At 48.7% G+C, this 20,138-nt stretch overlaps 1 protein-coding gene across 4 annotated transcripts in view; it reads right to left on the bottom strand.

The window, feature by feature from the left end:
• Nucleotides 1–2,661: 2,661 nt before the first annotated feature.
• NPAS1 (neuronal PAS domain protein 1) overlaps nucleotides 2,662–20,138 on the bottom strand; it is a 98,359-nt gene continuing 80,882 nt past the window's right edge. For all 4 annotated transcript variants that reach the window (XM_081200255.1, XM_081200257.1, XM_081200256.1 and 1 more), the window contains 6 exons: nucleotides 18,374–18,486; nucleotides 14,156–14,352; nucleotides 13,557–13,663; nucleotides 11,070–11,217; nucleotides 7,263–7,360; nucleotides 2,662–4,764 (listed from right to left, as the gene is read on the bottom strand). In XM_081200255.1, the coding sequence (XP_081056381.1) occupies nucleotides 3,563–4,764; nucleotides 7,263–7,360; nucleotides 11,070–11,217; nucleotides 13,557–13,663; nucleotides 14,156–14,352; nucleotides 18,374–18,486 (1,865 nt within the window). In that variant the 3' untranslated portion in view covers nucleotides 2,662–3,562. The remainder of the gene's footprint in view (nucleotides 4,765–7,262; nucleotides 7,361–11,069; nucleotides 11,218–13,556; nucleotides 13,664–14,155; nucleotides 14,353–18,373; nucleotides 18,487–20,138) is intronic.

Here is a 20,138-nt window from a genome sequence, read left to right as displayed (position 1 = left end):
CGCTGAGGCTTTTACCCACAGTGCCACCCACGTCCATCTCTCTTCATAGTTTCCCACAATTTTCACATCAAGGTGTGAGGATGGTTCTTGAGATAAGGTGGGACCCTTGAGGCATGGAACCCAGAAGTCCCCTTGCATGGCTGCTCCCCTTGGCACAATCCTACTCTTCACATTGTAGCTCGCTACTCCAGTGAAGCTGCCAGGGCCCCCCACCACCACGAATGCCTGCCCTAGCCACTCGCCTCCTCCCCACAATGCCAGGCAGCTGCGTCTACAAGCCACCAGTTAACATTTCCCAGCATGTCCTGGAGAGGCACTACATTGAGCATTCTGGAGCACTGAGAGAAGCTGGAACTACCCCCAAGCCTCGCTTGGAGCACTGCTCCCAGCAATGTTTCTACCAGAAGTGCCAATAGGGCACCCACAGACCCAAGAGGCAGCTCTGGGTAGAGCTGTCTCCGTGTTTGCAGGCCTTCCCCTGTTGAGCCTCGTTTGAGCTGTGTTGCTCCTAGGGGCCAGGGCTTTGTCATGTACTTATAATAGGGAAGCTGAGAGCTCTTCCCTCCGGACATGGATGCACAGCATGCAGCTGACGTAGATGGGAAGGGCTGTGATTTGACTTCATTCCCCCCTCTGGGTACGTAAGAAAAACCATGTTGGGTCAAGTCAAAGGCCCATCTAGTCTACAGCCTGCTCTCCCTGGGGGCAACCTGTGCCTGTGGAAAATGAAGCAGGACCCGGGCACAACAACACTTCCCCCATTTGTGTGTCCCAGCAACTCGGAAGCACCAACAACAGAGCCCTTGTGGCTAACAGGCACTGGAAGCCTTATCCTCCGTGAACTGCTAAAAAGTCTCTTTTAAAGCCATCCAAGTACGTGGCCATCACTACCTCTGGGGAAAACTGCTTTCATAGTTTTATGTGCTGTGTAAAGAAGTCCTTCTTGAATCTTCCAACATTCAACTTCACCAGATGGCCCCAACTCCTAGTATTATGTGGGAGGAAAATTTCTTACCTATCCAGCTCTGTCACGTTTCACACTTATACACTTACGTGACCCTGTGCACAGTAGCTCTTGTCCTATTTGAATGTTTGAGCTGGCAACGAGGAAGGCAGTCACTTTTCTTGACAGTATTGAGACCCTTCCTTGTGCTTTAGCAGCGCCAAATTTTCGTTTCAGGTTAATTGCTCACAATTTGCCAAGGCTGCTTTGAATTTCACACCTGTCCTTGATGGCACTTGGCAACCACTTCTGCTTTTATCGCAGAATCACAGAACTGTAAAATTGGAAGGGATCACGAGAGTCATCTAGTCCAACCCCCCTGCAGTGCAGAAATCTTTTTGCCCAAGATGGGGCTCAAACCTGCAACCTTGAGATTAAGAGTCTTGTGCTTTACCGACTGAACTATCCTGTCACTAGCAAATTTGAGAAAACACACTTTGGAATTTTTGATCCAAATAACTAACAAACATTTCAGGGGAGACCAGACTGCAGAGGAATCATGCGTGTTCAGGCTGGTGTGTGCCCTAAAAAATCATCACATTGTTATTCCAAGTACTTTCAAATATGTTTGTATTTCTCTTTGGTGTGTGTGTGGGGGGGGGGATCCTTTTGTTAATTAACTCAGAATGAGGATACACACAGGCATTATTACAACAAGATCTTACTGCTATTAAGCCTGCCAGGAAAAATGGTTGCGCCTACTGAAATCTTTTTAGGCAGGAACAGAGTCCCATTTATTTTCATTTTCTCTGAAACCCCAGATCGCCAAAAGAAGCAGCAAAATGTCAAGAACAAGTGAACAGTGGAAACTACATTCATCTATCCAACGAGAACCGTAGGTTAATAAAAGAAAAAAACGCGCACACACACACAGATCTTTAGCGATGAGTTACACAGAAAAATACCACGTCATCCAAGTGCTACTGTCTCGCTGTGGGTTTCCCCCCACCCACCCTTTCCCACCGAACTGTACAAGTAGTCATTATTCTGAATAAGTGCTAAAAGTTATGGCGTAACATTTTTTAACCTTTTTAAGTGCTGTCATCACATACGATGACGACCTACCTGTTTCCATCCCTTTTCTGGCCTGCATTTTGGGCTCTGGATGGAAAAGGTCCTTTTCATGTCCCAAGGGGTCTCAATGGTGGAAGCTTTTTTCTACTGGGTACAGGATCAAAGCAACAGCTGTGTTTGCACAGTGATGAGAGGAAGAAGCAACCTTGCAGGCTTGGACCATCAAAGAGGTGCATCTTGTCCACCATTTCCCCCACCTCCCAACAGTGGCCAGGCAGAACCTTCTAGGAACGGCGTGGTGGTGATGGTTCTCCCAATCTACCCCACCCCAAATCTGTCACTCTGGTAGACTGCCTCTGCACACAGAATTTCCATTTTGCTACAACAGCCACTGGTAGACAAATGGGCGGATGAGAAGTCTTAACACCTGGTAATTAGAAGAGCAGAATCAGCACCCTGTCAACTGTTTAGAACTGTCCATGCTCAATTATTGGTTCATCCACACTGCATCTTCCTTCACTTTAAGAAGTTTTAACCACTGGGAAATTAGCCGTCCCCCTATTGGCACCCACATTTCATAGAATCATAGAATCATAGAGTTGGAAGAGACCACAAGGGCCCTCGAGTCCAACCCCCTGTTAAGACTGTTAAGCTGGTGGCAGAACTCTTGGCAACAGGGCAGTTAAGACAGCTTTAGTAATCTCTTTCCCCTTTGATCTGAGCACACAGAAAACATAAAAGCTATGAATCCATTATTTGCAAAAGGGGGAAGCATGACGAAGGTGAGGCTATACGAGATAAGAGGAGTGCCCAAAGGGTTGATTGACTCGGATATACTTGCCACGTCTGGATTTCTTGTTTATAATTCAGAGCCGGACTTTTGAGCAATCGCTGTGCTGTAAGGGAGAGTGCAGTGTGGACAGAACAGAAGCAAAAGTGGTAACACTGATGTAATCACACTGGGGGATTGAGTCGGGGGTGGTGACACCCTGCTCTTCATGTGCAGGTTTCTTCGAGTTACACTCGCCTTGGCTAGCAGGCAGGTGGTCCTCTCAACAGAAAAACCTGCAGGGCCTAAACATAACCCCCATACATACAAAAAAAAGCCCACCCCAAAGTCCCCAGCAAATATGGTGGAGGAAGGAAGTCAACTTGTAGCAGCAGGAAGACAGACGAGAACGAATGTAGGATACCTCTTTCATCTTTCCCAGGAAAGTTGCACCGACTTTGCCCTGGGTTAAACTCCCAAACTCCACATTTGCACTGGGCTAACTCCTGAATTCGTTCCGCAACCAGAACAGCAGTTTCAAACAGCATCTGGGTGGCCAGGCAAGGAGCAAGAGTGGAACACAAGACTGCCGAGGAGATGGTCACACTACTAATTTGCCAGAGGTTTAGAAAGGAGTGCTATGAAAAGATGAGACACGCAGGGATTGGTTAGAGAACAAAGATTTCTCCCCCTGCGGCAGGGAAGTTGGCACTGAGCTTTCCTCTAAAAGGGGCACGCAGGACCTTTTATTGATGGCACAGAGTTTGGCCACGTACTCAGTCCTCCTTGCGTTCCAAAGCCGAGGCACCGTGGACCCCGCTGCCGGCCATCGAGAAGGGCAGCGTGGAAAACAAGGAGTCCGTCGCGGCAAAGGCTCCCCCTGAAATCTGGGCCAAGCCCGCCGAGTTCCCGAAGGGCGCAACCATGTTCAACCGCTGCAGGTGGTGGTACATAAGTTCCCGGGGCGTCTTTGCCTCGGCGCCTCCGATGTCCATGAGGTTGATGGGGTGGGAGGGCGGCAGCACATTGCTTTGCATGCCGAGCGTCATGTCGGCAGGGGCGTACCGGATGGTGCTGGTGGCGTAAAGGCCCTGCGAGCCGGATGTGCCGGCATGCGGGCCACCCAGCTGGTGCACCAGCGGCACAACCACGTTGCCCGCGTGGAACCGCTGCAGCACCTCCATGTCGGCAGGGTAGAGGAGCGGCGTGAAGGGCGTGGACGTGGCCCTCTCCTCGCACGGGGAGCCCGAGAGCGGGGGCGAGAGAGTGTCCGCCGAAGAGGAGGCGGCCGGGATGGTCCGGGGAGAGGTGCCGAAAGGCCCTTTGGGGGCGCCGCTCTCCATCTCGGGTGGGGTGAGCACAGAGTCCGGGATGGAGACGTACAGGTGAGAAGAGGCCGGCCGCAGAGAGGGCTTCTCTAAGCTAAGTGCTTTGTTCACAGTGTAAGGGCTGCCCTTGTGGGCGGCGGGACAGGTCCAGGGGGCACCCTTGGCACCGGGGGGCTGCTCAGATTTAATGCTAAGTGCTGGGGTGGCTTTCAGAACGGTGCTCTTCTGAGTTTGGATGACGGAGGCAAACTCCGGGCGGGCGGGCCCTGCGCTCCTCCGCCCTCCGGCGTTGCAGCCGTTGGCTTTCCTCGCCAGGGGCGCCCTCTGCTGTGGGAGGAGGCCCAGCTCCAATTCGCTGCCACTGTCCGACTCCTCGGAGCTGGCCTCCTTTGCCTCCCGCGAGGGGCTCTCTGGCGGGAACTCCAGCTTGATGCGCTTGCTGGGCGGTCCCTCGGTGTCACTCCCGGCACCTCCGTCTGACAGCTCCTCCTCCCGGTAGCTTGTTTCAGGGCCGCTGGAATCGGTCTCTGCCAGGCGGCACCGGGCACCGGCCTCTGCCGCGCTCCGGGGATAGGCCTCGGCTAGGGAGCCAGGTTTGCTGGGGGAGTAAAGCTTTCTCCCTTGGCTGCTCTCTTTGGCAGGGCTGCTCTCTGAAAGGGAAATCAGGTGGGGAGACAGGAGGGGGGGAAATCAACTGAGCGAGGCAGCAGGGAGCTAAGCATCTTCCCACGGCCAGGAGTTGGGCAGATTTATTTTGCCAAGCAAAATTTCTATCCGCAGAAGACCTGGGGGAGAGTTTAGACCTCGCTTCAGAGCAGCTTCCTGCCAGCAGCGCAGCTAATAATCACCACCACAGGGCAAAGCTACTCCGGAAAGCCTTGAAGTGGATTTGGGCACAGCAGGAACTCAAAAGCCAGCATGGCAGAATTTCCGCCTTGGAGAGGGGGGAAACCTACTCAATAAGGTTGCACATCCTCCCTGTAATTTCATTTATCCCTTTACGTATTTTCAAAGGAACTAAAGGTGGCTAATAATAATAACGATAAATGCAGCAATCCCCATCAAGAATCTTAAGGCCAAGCCCCCATAACAATATACAAAACATCCCCTGAAACTGGGACGTTAAAGGTGAATCAGCAGAGAATTTTTCTAAACAGCCACGTTTTCACTGGCCATTTATAACAGTGCACTGCCCTCATCTGGGTGATGTGGTGAGCCACCAAGCAGCAGGGTGGAGAATTTTTTTCAGCTTGAAGGTTGCACTGAGCCATGCCTTGGGCTGTCTTAAGATCCTAAACCCTTTTAAATATGTTTGTGGGGGGTTATTGGTTTATTTTGTTCTTGTTTTTATTATGCATTTTGTTTTTAAGCTGTAAACCCCCTTGAGACCTACAGATGAAGTGCGGTATAATAATAATAATAATAATAATAATAATAATAATAATAATAATAATACCCTCAAGGGCCACTTTCCAGGGGCCACATACCATACCAGCAGTGGGCAGGGCCAGAGGCAAAAGTTACAAGAAGCAGAATCCATGCAGAGGAAAACCTTTTGCCCAGCAGCCTATATCCCAGCTGCAATAAAGGAAGGGGTTGCTACACACTTGACACCAACGCACAAGGAAAGTGAGGAGCATTGGTCCAGTCCACATTCCGGCCTTTGCAGGGCAGTAAGATCGTGACCTGCAGCGAGACCCGAAGGACCAACCTGAGGTCCCTCGCTCCTGTCTTGAACAGCAGCTTCAACAACAAACCGTGACTTCTGGCTCCATGATTTGTTTGGGAGAAAACAAACCATGAGGACTAGTTCAGTTGCTGCAGTAGGGCAGCCGCCCCCAACATGAATCCTGGTTGGGGTTGCAACTTGTTTATTATGTATTTAAGGTCTTCATATTGTTTTTTAAAGTTGTGAACCGCCCTGGGGTCCTTGGATGAAAGGCAGCATGTAATTTAATAAACGAACTAGCAAACTTCCATCAGCTCCAGCCAGCATTAGAGATGATGGGCATTGCAGTCTGAAACCTCTAAAAGGAGCCCGGTTGGGGAAGGCCCTAATAAGCCAAGACTAGCGATTTGTTGCTGCTCCTTAGGCCAAGGCAAGGAGCACAGAGGGAGAGTGATTGGGCAGCGTGCAGACTTCTGATGGCTCAGCACCATGGCCAACAAACAGGGCCTGAGGCACCCCAACTGGCAGGGCGTGTGCCACAAGGTCAGAACCATAACCATATAATAATAATAATAATAATTTACTATTTATACCCCGCCCATCTGGCTGGGTTTCCCCAGCCACTCTGGGCGGCTTCCAACAGAATATTAAAATATAATAATCTATTAAACATTAAAAGCTTCCCTAAACAGGGCTGCCTTAAGATGTCTTCTGAGTGTCAGATAGTTGTTTATCTCTTTGACATCTGGTGGGAGGGCGTTCCACAGGGCAGGTGCCACCACCGAGAAGGCCCTCTGCCTGGTTCCCTGTAACTTGGCTTCTCGCAATGAGGGAACCGCCAGAAGGCCCTCGGCGCTGGACCTCAGTGTCCAGGCAGAACGATGGGGGTGGAGACGCTCCTTCAGATATACTGGACCGAGGCCATTTAGGGCTTTAAAGGTAGTGCCCACTGTGTTTCATGGGGCTGAGGGCTCTGTGGTGTGAGAAGATGACTGGAGCATGCAGGGCAGAAACACGCAGAAGCAGGCAATCCGTCAGTTTCCCTGGGGTCCCAAGCCCCTGAAAGCTTAAAACAGCACCTTGAATTGGGGCCAGAGAAACTAAACACCACCTGCCTGCAGCAGTTCACCAAGGGGCTGAGAAGAGCGAAGGCAGCGCCTACACCAGGACTCTCTTTAAAGAAAGCACACTGGTAAATAGCGGGAGGCAGTGGAGGACAGGAGTGCCTGGCGTGCTCTGGTCCATGGGGTCACGAAGAGTTGGACACGACTAAACAACTAAACAACAACAACAACAAATAGCAAAAGGGGCCCTTTGATTTTTAAAGGGAAAATAGTAGGTTTGCTATGTTTTATCAGCAGGCGAGAACCTAAGACAGCCCACACCTGTTTGCCAAAATCTCTTCCGCTAGCAGTGCACGGAGCTTGTCTGCTTGGCAAACTAACCTCCCTTCCCTGTCCAAGGCTTCATTTTATTCACCTTTGAATTCTGGCCCCACCTCAACGGCCTCCGTCTGTCTTGCGGGAATCCCAGGCAGCTGGAATATGTCCAGCACGGTGTTCTTACACTCCGGCTTGCTGGAAAGGGTTAAAAGTGAAACAAGAAAAAAAGGAAAGCAGGAGATTAAAGAAATGCACATGTGAGGATCGTTCCAAAGCTTCAAGATATATCTTCGTCTTGCCAAGGGAGGCTCGTTCCCCTGGAAGGCACTTTGCGAGGTTCAGAGGTGATGCTGGGGTTTCGGATGTTTCGCCGGCGTTAAGCCAAAGGCCGGGCCCAGGAGATGCCTCGAAAGAGGGGCCATTTTTCCATTCCGCCCGCAACAGCTTGGAGGATCGCCGGAAAGCAGTATAAAGAACTTCAGAGTGGGACACCTCCAGTGGTGGCCGGGATACAGAAGGCAGCAGAAGTTGTGCCAGGATGCAAAGGAAGTTCCATGTAATTCTCTCTCCCGTACACATTCCCTACCATTTCCACCTCTGGGGCACTACTCTGCACCATCCCTCCCTCAAGAGGAGGCCTTTGAAATGGCGCTGGGGACTTTGGCACCGTGAAGGATCGTAGCTGGATCTCGTAAGCGCGGCCGCTTGGTGGCAGCAAGGAAGCCGAGACAGAGAGAGAGATGCCGTCTCCCTGCTTAGCAGCCATGTGGCAACGCTGAGAGGCCAGGGATTAAAATAAGCGCCGCAACTCCCTCCTCCCACCCTCTTGCAAACCAGAAGGGGACTGAAGAAAGCCAACTTGAATAAGAGCTGACACATCCAGCCACCTGCAGGCTAGAATCAGCGGAACAGCCGCCGCCACAGCAGAGGGACCATTGGCGCTTCATTGTCCAAGAACAAACAAGGACAGATTGAAATCACAAACTCTCCCTTGTGGATTTGGTTGTGTGTGTGTGTGTTTTGAAAAAACACCCTACACGCACACATACCAAAAACAGCAGGGTTGGGGGTTTTATTGTCAAGCGAGCAAAGCTGGAACCAGTTCAAGTTAAGAGTCCCTCCCCCCAAAAGCAAGTTATGGTCGCAGGGCAGCCGATGCAATGGAAGGAGGCAATTCGGAACCCAGGCATCATTCTTCCCTGGAGTCCCAGGACCCATTTGGGATGTCGGGGGCATGTGAAATAAAAAGTGAATATGGCAGTCCAAACGTATCTGGGGCTTGGGCTCTAGGGAGTGAGAGAGAGTTTATGTCTGACACCAGTGCTCACTTTTTCCCCATCGACAACCTCTGTGCTGCTATGCTCGCGCTACTCTCAGGCACCATTCCCTGCTCCCAGGGGTCTTTCCGAATGATGCTGCATCGCTATATAATTGAGGAGACCAAATCTGGGGGTCAGCGCCACCCGCTAAGTTCAGCTGCTTTCCCTCCCCGAAACTGCCAAACTGTCCTCCCCGCAACTTACAAATGGTGTGTTCCAGCTCAACACACCACTTTGCTGTTCCTCGAACACAGAGCCTTCCAGCCCGGGGAATTTTTTCTCCCCTGTCCTGTCCAAGGAACAATCCAGCCCTGTCCCGCTTTACAAAGTGGTGTTGGTTTTGGCGGGGCGGTGGCAGCGGAGAGGGAAGCAAGCAAGTTTGCAGGGAGGCTGCAAGAAAGTTAATTAGCCTCTAATTACAGCACTAATTAACTAAAATACTAATCACCCTTACAAATCATACATTACCATCGGCAATTGCTTGCAGGATTAACATAATAATGCTTCCCTTTGCTTTATCGGGAGGGAAAGGGGGAAAGTAGTCATTAATAACCATCTGCAGTAGCCATTCACATATCCCTTTTATCTGTTTGGAAGGGTGGGCAAGCGTGGCAGGCTGGGAAGAGGAAGAAAAAAGACTTCAGCAGAGAATATTTGGTAGTTCTTAAGTAGATTTTAAATGTTGCACCTGGGGCAACAGAGATGGGGGTGGTCTTGATTTGAAGAGTGGCACTGTGGGTTAAACCACTGAGCCTAGGACTTGCCAATCAGAAGGTCGGCGGTTCGAATCCCCGTGACAGGGTGAGCTCCCGTTGCTCGGTCCCTGCTCCTGCCAACCTAGCACTTCGAAAGCACGTCAAAGTGCAAGTAGATAAATAGGTACCACTCCGGCGGGAAGGTAAACAGCGTTTCTGTGCGCTGCTCTGGTTCGCCAGAAGCAGCTTAGTCATGCTGGCCACATGACCCGGAAGCTGTACACCAGCTCCCTCGGCCAATAAAGCGAGATGAGCGCCGCAACCCCAGAGTCGGCCATGACTGGACCTAATGGTCAGGGGTCCCTTTACCTTTACCTTTAAAGGACTCAAGATCCGAAGGGCTGAGTGTGGTGGAAGCTCTTGATGAACTTTTGCCACTTGAGACCTCAGGGAGCGGGGACTGAACCTTTGAAAAATACTAGATTTAAAAAGGCAGCCAGGCACCCTGAACATCCAATGCCCATTTGAAAAACTCCCTAGTGAGCTCAGTTTCTCTACTGAGCTTGATGGACCAATGGCTTTACTCTGCGTAAGGCAGTTTCCTGAGATCCTAAGGAGTACCTAACTTTTGCCACACCGGTGGGAGAAGGCCTGCTTCAAGAATAGCCTGCGTTCTTGCAGAATAACCACTTGCACACATGCTCACTGCCAGCTTTGGGAAAAGTAAAAAAAAATTTTTCTTCCAGTAGCACCTTAAAGACCAACTAAGTTAGTTCTTGGTATGAGCTTTCGTGTGCATGCACACTTCTTCAGATACACTGAAACAGAAGTTGCCAGATCCTTCTATATAGTGAGAAGGTGGGGAGGGGTGTTACTCAGAAGGGTGGTGGGAATGGGAGATAGGCAGATAGCTGAGATGAGCCTGTTGACGACTCTTAACGACTGTAATAGGTCTTACAGGAGAAGGCAAGGGGTGAGGAGGTCAGAAATGGTTTAGTCATGTATAGTGAGATAAGAATCCAATGTCTTTGTTCAGCCCAGGTTTTTCCATTGTTTTAAGTTTGGTAATGAGTTGTAATTCAGCAGCTTCTCTTTCCAGTCTGTTTCTGAAATTCCTTTGTAGTAAAACAGCTACTTTGAGATCTTGTATAGAATGTCCTGGGAGATTGAAGTGTTCTCCTACTGGTTTCTCTGTTTTGTGATTCTTGATGTCAGATTTATGTCCGTTTATTCTTTGGCGTAAGGTTTGGCCTGTTTGTCCAATATAGAGAGCTGAAGGACACTGTTGCCAGCTTTGGGGTTGTTGTTTTTCGGGAGGGAGATGGTGGGGGCTTGAGCAAGATAAATAAATAGTAATAAATATTTTTATTATATATATGCCGCCCATCTGACTGGGTCGCCCCAGCCACTCTGAGCAGCTTCTAGCAAAATATTTTAAAAATAAAAAAAATTGTCCAGGTAGCCCCACATAGAGTGCATTGCAGTAGTCCAAGCGGGAGATAACCAGAGCATGCACCAGTCTGGCAAGGCAGCCCGCGGGCAGTTAGGGTCTCAGCCTGCATACCAGATGGAGCTGGCAGACAGCTGCCCTGGACACAGAATTGACCTGCGCCTCCATGGACAGCAGTGAGTCCAAAATGACTCCCAGGCTGCGCACCTGGTCCTTCAGGGGCACAGTTACCCCATTCAGGACCAGGGAGTCTTCCACACCTGCCCGCCTCCTGTCCCCCAAAAACAGTACTTCTGTCATGTCAGGACTGAACCTCAACCTTGACTGGGATGCACTGATGGCAACCCCTGGTGTTGGGAATTCTGCGGCGGTGGCAAGCTATTAAAAAATATGCCCCCGTTTGCTCTGAACTTTGTACGAATCGATACGGGACGCCTCACCTGAGGATGTAGTTCACCCAGACCATGTTCTTCTCGGTGGGGTTCTTGACGTTGACCGAGATGGTGGCGCACGACTGGACCCACACGAAGCCCCCGTTCTTCTGCAGCCAGCGGTAATACTGGGTCACCACCTGCCCCTTGTTTAACACTAAAGGAGGAGGAGAGGAGGCAACAGCCGTTAACAACAGTTTTAAGAAGAAAAACATTAACTGTGTCTACCCCAAAGCGCTGAGGAACAGTGGTGAAGACTTGCCCGGACTGTACCACTTCAGGTCACCAGGGAAGGTTGCAAGCTGGGTAGAGAGCAAGCCTTGAGCTTGGCTGAAATTCTTCACTCTTTCACAACACATTTGTTAAATGCAAGGAGGGTTTTTGTTTTTTTTTTAATGGAGGGGGCAAATCAAAAATTCAACAGCCCCCCCCCCCACTTTGTTGGAAGGTAGTACAGTCCAGGAAGAGCTTTACCGCTTCATTCTTCTAACTGCAAAAAACTGGTCCTTGGACAATCTGCTTTTCATAGGCAGCAGAGCTGAAGAGGTTCCAGGGTAGGAGAAGAATCATAGAACTGTGGAGTTGGAAGGGACCCCAAGGGTCATCTAGTCCAACCCCCTACAAGGCAGGAATCTTGACTGAAAACGGATCAGGAGAAGCTTATAGAGATGCAGGGGATTGCTTTGGCCGAAACAGTGACCCCTTTGGTCTGTAATGGGGGGGGGACCCATTGCCCTCCAGTTGATGCTAGACTCTGACACCCATCACTCCCAGCCAGCACGGCCAACTGCAAGGGACGGTGGAAGCTGTAATCCAGCAAACAAGTCTCCCTTCAGTAGAAGTACGGACTTCGCAAAGAACTCTTAACTTCTGGCTCCGCCTAAACTCCACACACACACACACACACACACACACACACACACACCGGTTTACTATCCTTAGTAAACTCCCATAAAAGTGCCTGGCTTAAAACCGTCTATCAAAAACTTCACTCTTGTGGCCTATCCCCACAACACCTACTCATTATGGGCCCTACTAAAGCAAACAGTCTAATTGGTCAACGTCTGAAAGATATTGAGGATCAGAACAACCTGGACACTATAAAGAAATTCTGCCCTTGGTATGTTCATTTTCTACCTTTCCATTTTGATTCTCTGGCCCCATGTCTGCACAAACCTATTACCCCAAATTACGGACACTTGCAAGACTGGATGTTTTGCCATCTGCGGCACTTGAGGGTCGATTCCAAAAGATCCCGCCTGAGAAACGCCTTTCCCCCGTGGAGATGGTAGCACCAAAACAGCGGCACACGTCCTCCTGTCTTGCGCTCTCTACAAAGACCTGAGGAACGAGATCATCACCCCACTCGTCCTAACCATCCCAGGGCGCTCAGTCACTGCCACAATGTCCTTTCTTCTATCAGATCAAAATGAGCAGATAACAGCAAAGGTGGCTAGGTTCATAGCAGGGGCAGTCAGAATAAGGGCCACTAACTGAATGCTGATTCAGGACTTTAAATTGTGCTCTTATATCAAATTTCCCTTTCTGCGTATACTGTAATGTTTTATTGTTGCTATGGCCATTGGCTAATGCAAATGAAGTTTTATCGATGATTCCAATGATCCCAGCAAACACCAGGAGGGCCATAGACTGCCCAGCCATGTTCTAGTAACGGTAAAGCGACCCCTGACCATTAGGTCCAGTCGTGGCCGACTCTGGGGTTGCAGCGCTCATCTCGCTTTATTGGCTGAGAGAGCCGGAATACAGCTTCCGGGTCATGTGGCCAGCAGGACTAAGCCGCTTCTGGCGAACCAGAGCAGCGCACGGAAATGTCATTTACCTTCCCGCCGGAGCGATACCTATTTATCTACTTGCACTTTGACGTGCTTTCGAACTGCTAGGTTGGCAGGAGCAGGGACCAAACAACGGGAGCTCACCCTGTCACGGGGATTCGAACCGCCAACCTTCTTATTGGCAAGTCCTAGGCTCTGTGGTTTAAACCACAGCGCCACCCGTGTCCCAAGCCATGTTCTAGAATGACATAAAAAGCTCAGCCGATAGAGCATGACACTCTTAATCTGAGGCTTGCGGGTTCGAGCACCACATTGGGCAAAATATCCCTGCATTACAGAGGGTTAAATGCAGTCCCTTCCAACTCTATGATTCTAAGCGGAGCCCTGGAGCACCAGACCAAAAGCCAGTCTAGCCCAGAACTCTGTTTCCCAAAGCAGCCAAAGCCTCTGAGTCCCTGGGGAATCTAAAGGGAAAGAGGGTGGTTTCTGCTTGTGGACTTGCCAAAGGCTGCCTGTATTTAAAGTACATGGACTCCCCTGCCCCGAATCCTGGGATCTGTAGTTTGCTAAGGGTGCCAGGAATCCTAGCTCTCGGAGGGCATGCCCTGAGCTAGATGGGAGCTCTGGCACAACCCAGGAACGTGCATAGGATGCTCTAAAACAAAAGCCTATCACCGTCAGCACCATTACGAAGCCAACATACAGTCCAGGTGACTTTGCCGGATTCCCTCCACATCCTCGCCGTGAATGAACCGGTAGCAGCTTTTGCCCACGAGCTCCGAGGGGGTCAAGTCCATATAATCGCTGATCCTAGGGTGGGGTGGGGGGGTGTCAGGGGAAGAAAGAGGAGTAAGGAAGGCAAATTACGGAAGGGCTGAGCAGGAGATCCATTTATTCATACGGGGCCATCTGTGCGTACAGCACCTTACAAGAAAGAGGTGTGACAGAGCCCGGCCCCAAGGAGCTTACAATCCAAAGCAGGCAGAGGGAAACAACAGAAGGAACGTGGGCGGGGGAAGGAGTCAGGGGGAGGATATAGGAACAATTACGTGGACGTTGGCTCAGATACAATATGGGTGGGGGGCTGGGAGACAGGAGCAGCAAATCCAGAGGCAATAGCAGAAACCAAGATGGGCAGAGAAATAAAGACAACAGAAAGCCACTATCTTTTGAAGTGCTGTGTGTGTAACTTCGATTTCCAACTGACTCTGGTGCCGTGACTTTTTCAGCCATCTCTTGCCAACAGATGCCTGCGTTCCCCGAGAATGGCAAAAAGCAGCCCAGGGGGCCCTGGCAACCCACCTGCTCTCGCAGTACACGATCTGCAAGTCCATGTTGACCCGGAAGACAAACATGTGGCACTCGATGCGCACCTCGCTGAGCGTGGAAGGGGGCAGGGTGTGGGCCAGCGCCACCAGCCCCATCACGCGGCCCAGCAGGGAGTGGGCGTGGGAGAAGGAGGGCAGCCGGGGGCGGAGGCGGCCCGTGACGTGGATCACCTGCAGGGGGCGAGGGAGAGCGGAAGAAGCGGGTTTGAGGGAGGGGGCACAGACAGGAGAACCTCATCATCATCATATCATCATCATCATCATCATCATTAAGAATGGCGCATAGGAAGTCATTTAAACAAAGTATTAATCTGGAAATAATTGGGATAATCGGAATAAAATTTGGGGAATCAACATAAAATTACAATATAAAAAACACTTAATAAAAATACTTAAATCCATTGATACTAATGAATACAAACTAATTAAAATACAGTGGTACCTTGGTTTACAAACTTAATCCGTTCTGGAAGTCCATTCTAAACCAAGGCATTCTTAAACCAAGGTGTGCTTTCCCATAGCAGCAGGGGACTCAATTTACAAATGGAACAAACTCAACAGGAAGCGAAACATGTCCTTATTCCAAGGCAAAGTTCACAAACCAAAACACCTACTTTTGCAGCGTTCTTAATCCAAGTTGTTCATAAACTAAGCTGTTCTTAAACCAAGGTACCACTGCACGCTTAATTAGACAACAATTTAAAGTATCCCCATCTCCCTTAAAAACATTAATCTTACCAGAAGGCTGCTGGCTCCTGCCCGCCCAAAATTGCACCCCCAAAATGGGTTTCAGAAAAGGAGGGACTCCTCCATGGAGCTATTGGGGGAATTTTGCAAGGAAAGGATCAAGTGTTTCAGTTTAGGAGCTGGGGGGCAACTTGGATGGGAAGTCATGAAAATTATGGGTTGTATCCAACATTAGGGAGAGTAGACCCAATGAACATAACTAGCTTGAGTTATGAGTAGACCCATTTTAGTGAGTCTACTCTCTGAGCAGAACTTCGTTGGCTGTAACCGTACAATGGGCATGGAGAAAGCCTTGTTTTCCCTCCCTTCTGTAATATTAGAGCGTGGAATTGCTCAGTGAATCTCAGCATATTAGATACACTGAATGCGAAAGAACACTTCTTCACAAAAGTGTGAAAGTTTTGCTTGTGGAACTCAGTGCCACAAGGCACTGTGCTGGCCAGCGACTCGGGTGGCTCTGAAAGCAGATTAAGCCCATTCACCATGGACAGGTCTATCAAACAGCGACTAACAGTGATGGCGAGATGAAACCTCCAGATTCAGAAGGAGTCTACCTCTGAATCCCAGGTATTTGGGGATGAAAGGGAGGAAGGGTTGCTGCCTTCATGCCCTTGAGCTTCTGAGAGCTTCTGGCTGGTCCCTGTGGGAAAACGTGGGACACTGGAGTAAATGGACCTTTGGTCTGATCCGGCATGACTCTTCATTTCAGGGTTGTGGGTTCAAGTCCCACTTTGGGTGATCCCTGCATTGCAGGGGGTTGCACTAGGTGATCTTCATGGTCCCTCCCAACTCTACGATTCTACGATTCTATCACCACACGCCAGCAGCAGGAATCCTACCTCATTTTGTTTAAATCCTGGTCCAGCCACAACCACCTCTTTGGCTCTAAGTGGCGGCTTATGTATTCTGCGCAACTACCGTATTTTTCGCTCTATAGGACGCACTTTTCCCCCTTCAAAAATGATGGGGAAATGTGTGTGCGTCCTATGGAGCGAAGACGCCATAGCCCCACAACCCTCTCCCGGCTGGAGAGGTGACACGCGGCTATGGCAGGAGCCTCTCCGCTGCGCCTTTCCGCTGCTCCCTGACCTGCTCTTTGGGGCTGGTGGTGGGCTTCCCCCCGCCAGCCCCAAAGAGCAGGTCGAAAGGAACCTGAAGCCTGGAGAGCGAGAGGGGTCAGTGCACACCGACCCCTCTCGCTCTCCAGGCTTCCAAGGTAGCCGCCTGACCGCACCTTAAAGGGCACCTTGTTTTAGAGCGGGAAAACAAGAGGGGGAAAGTTCTCCCCCTCTCTGTGAAGCGCCTCCTGCCGCTTCACTGAAGGGGCGCGGAGCAGAGAGGGGGAGAATTTTTTTTCTTGTTCTCCCCCCTCTAAAACAAAGTGCGTCCTATTGTCCGGTGCACCCTATGGTGCGAAAAATACGGTAGGTTTTTTTTTTTTTTTTTTTGCAAATGGGAAAAACGTTATACGTTTTTGTGCAAAGGCGAACCACATTCTGCATCAAGAAAAGCAGAATTCTGCAACCTATAAAGAACACACACACATCTGCACCGCTCCTTGCATCTTGCAGGATTTTATTTTGTGTGCATTACTCTGCTCCTGTTAGCTGTGCGGCAGGAGGCAAACCTGAAAGCCCCAGGCCTGATTTCTAGGAACACGACTTTTGAGCTTGCCTATACAAGGTCACGTCTTAAGGACTAGCGACTTGATTCTTTGCTGCTGTTTTCAGATGCACATTGGGAATTCTGCACTTCCTCAAGATGACTGGAAGAAATTTAAAGATTATTTGAAGAAATGTTGTAATATGAAAGATTAGTAACTACTTGAAAGTACCAAATAGGCCTAGGATTAAATTAGAATTAAACAAATAAATGAGAAATATAATGTTAAGGAAAGTTAAGAATTTTTATAATAATTGGAATATTGTTTTTTGAATAATGAACTGGAAAACTGCTACACTCAATTATAAGGAAATTCAGATGGAAGAGATTAGAGGAAGTCAAGTAATATGTTTATGAAGCTGGAAGTTTGACTAATTAATTAACTTATTGTATATGTGTTGGTGGTTGTATCCTTGGTTATTAATTGTTATATTTGTTTTATTTTTTATTTTTCTTATTTTTGTCTTATTGAATGTATAGTATGTGTTGTATTTGTATGAAATTCAATAAATATTATTGTGGGAGGGAAAAAGGGGGAATTCTGCACTTCCACTCCCCCCCACCCCACCCTCCACTGCCACAAGACAGGCTGTCGACAGTGCCTCCCCACATAGCCAGACACTGGAGAGACCTGTCAGGAGTAAGCATGGACCAATGGTACCAAATAGTATGGGAAACAGCCCTACTAGAAAAATTAACCAATAAACTGAAACTGACACAGGGACAAATAGAAGAAGAAACCTTCACCCCAGAAAAGACTGACAACCCCAGGACCGGGGGGAGGGGACGCTGGAAGAAGATTGGATTGTTTTTGTTTTATTGTACTTTTTTGTATTATTATTAATAGAAATGTTTTATGAATGTTGGGAAAATGTTGAAATGAAATTACTTGGCTCTTGTTAAAATGTTTAAAGAACTAGGCAAAAAGGTAATGGTTATGAGAAGTTGGTAAAAAAGATTTAAGTTTTAAGCTCTAAGGTCGTTTTTATAAGATAAAATGAGAATAGAGTAAGGTAACGTAATGATAAAATATTATGAGTTATGGAAAGGATTTGCTGCGATAATTATTAATCAAGATACAAGAGATGGGAGGAGGAGGAGGTCATGGAAAGAAGGTAATGGAATTTGGAGAATTTGATAAGGATGGTTTTATTTTTTCTTCTTTTTTTCTCATGATTTTGTTTTTTTTTTCTTTTTTGTAACTTTGTCTTTTTTGTGTGTGTATTTCTTAAAAAAAATTCTTTTGTTTCAATAAAGATCATTAAAAAAAGAAAAAGAAACCTTCACCCCGGTACGGCTCCCCTTTATCACATACACAGCCCCAACAAGACAACGACAAAAATCCACCAACAGCATACAAATCAATATGGCTAACCTGATCCAAAACATCCACCCACCCCACTCACACATGAAAACAAAGACCACCACAACCACAAATGAACAACCACACCTTCGGCCAACCCCAACCTCTCTCACCACCAAAGGAACACAAGCGAACAGCAGAGAACCTGCACAAGCAACGCTGACACCAAACCCTACATATAGTAAGTAAAATAGAAACATCGCCACCCATCCTCTACCCCTCTTTCCCCCTTTTCTTCCTAATGTCTCAACAAATGAAGCTGATTTGTAAAAATGTTACATGGGGGGAAAAATACGAGAGAGAGACATTGATTCTTACAATCAATGCTTACAAAAGCACACACTTTTGTAAATCAAGAAAATCTTTAATAAATAAATAAAGAGGAAGTAAGACCCACGGCCCGAGCGGGCGTCATTTTACCTTGTAGCCGGAGGTTTTCACGTGAAGCCCTCTCTTGGTCAGGGTGGATTTCAGACGGATGAAAAAGGAGCGGTCCAAAACGTCGCCCTCAGCAGGATGGGAGCTGGCTGGATCTAAGATACAGAGACAGGCAGGTGTCACACCTTCAATATTAGGAGCTGTTCCAAGAACATAAGCAGAGCCGGTTGGACCAAGCCAATGGCCCACATAGTCCAGCATTCTGTCTTCACAATGGCCAACCAGCAAGCAGGATTCGTACCTATACAGTAGAGGGACGCGGGTGGCGCTGTGGGTTAAACCACAGAGCCTAGGACTTGCCGATCAGAAGGTCGGCGGTTCGAATCCCCGCAACGGGGTGAGCTCCCGTTGCTCGGTCCCTGCTCCTGCCAACCTAGCAGTTCAAAAGCACACCAGTGCAAGTAGATAAATAGGTACTGCTCCGGCGGGAAGGTAAATGGCATTTCCGGGTGCTGCTCTGGTTCGCCAGAAGCGGCTTAGTCATGCTGGCCACATGACCCGGAAGCTGTACGCCGGCTCCCTCGGCCTATAGAGCAAGATGAGTACCGCAACCCCAGAGTCGTCCATGACTGGACCTAACGGTCAGGGGTCCCTTTACCTTTTACCTATACAATAACCCTGCGAAAATGTCCAGGAGGATGCCAGCGTGGTTAAACAGCTGTGTCAAGGACACCGTAAATGGTGAGCGGACTTCCTTTTAAGAAGCAGAAGTTTTTGCCAAGTTTGGACACATTAGGAACAGGAAACCAGGGAGCCAGAAGATCTTTAGATGACTTTCCATAGAATGAAGAGTTTTGAAGAAGAACGGCGCATTGTATTTGTGTGTTGGCCTTCCCCGTGGAAGATGTCCATATCTGGGCTACTGTTTTCACGCGGGGTGTGTGTGTGTGTGAAGAGAATCGTTTGCAGAGCTATGTCAAATAGAGGTGACAAAGAGTGAACTTTAAGAGCTAATTGACAAATCACAAACTAACAAGAAGTCAGAGCCAGATGGCATTCACCCAAGAGTCCTTAAAGAACTCAAATGCAAAACTGCTGATCTTTTAACATAAATATTCAGCGTTAAAAATCAGATTCCTTCTTCCCAGAGGAGTGGAAGGTAACCTAAGCATTAAGGAATGTGGTGGGCATTTGCTATTACAGACTCACTACCTTATTTTTTTCCTCCTAGGTAAATTTGCAGGGACCATTATTAAAGCTAGTATTTTTAAGTAAATGGAAGAACAAGCCGTGCTGAGGAAGAATCAGCACGGTTTCTGCAATGGGCGTTCCTGCCTCACTCTAGCCTTTTGTAATTGTTTGTGTGTCTCAAAAATCACGTGGCCAGGGGTGATCTGATAGACATGAGAGGTTGGATCAGATGCTAGTCATACTCAGATCCACTGAAATTAATGGGCATGACCAACCTAGATTAATTTCACGGGTCTACTTTGAGCAGGACTTAGCTGGAAACAATCTTATATAGCTGAACATCCCAAAAGCTCATCAAAGGCTCTTGAGCGAACAACAGTTATTGGGTAAGAAAGAGATCCTTTTATGACTCAGAAACTGGTTGAAGGCCGAAAGCAGAGAGTAGGGGTGCAAAGAAGGGATGCAAGAAGAATCTGTGTTGGGCCCAGCTCGACTTAACTCCTTCACAGATGCTCTGGAGTTTGTGGGAAGAACAGTGATGTGGCCAAGAGCTACATCAGATTGTTGTTGTTTAGTCGTTTAGTCGTGTCCGACTCTTTGTGACCCCCTGGACCAG

Source organism: Podarcis bocagei (assembly GCF_964188305.1).
Source record: "Podarcis bocagei genome assembly, chromosome: 7".
Taxonomy (NCBI): domain Eukaryota; kingdom Metazoa; phylum Chordata; class Lepidosauria; order Squamata; family Lacertidae; genus Podarcis; species Podarcis bocagei.
This window is presented reverse-complemented; position numbering and strand designations above follow the sequence as displayed.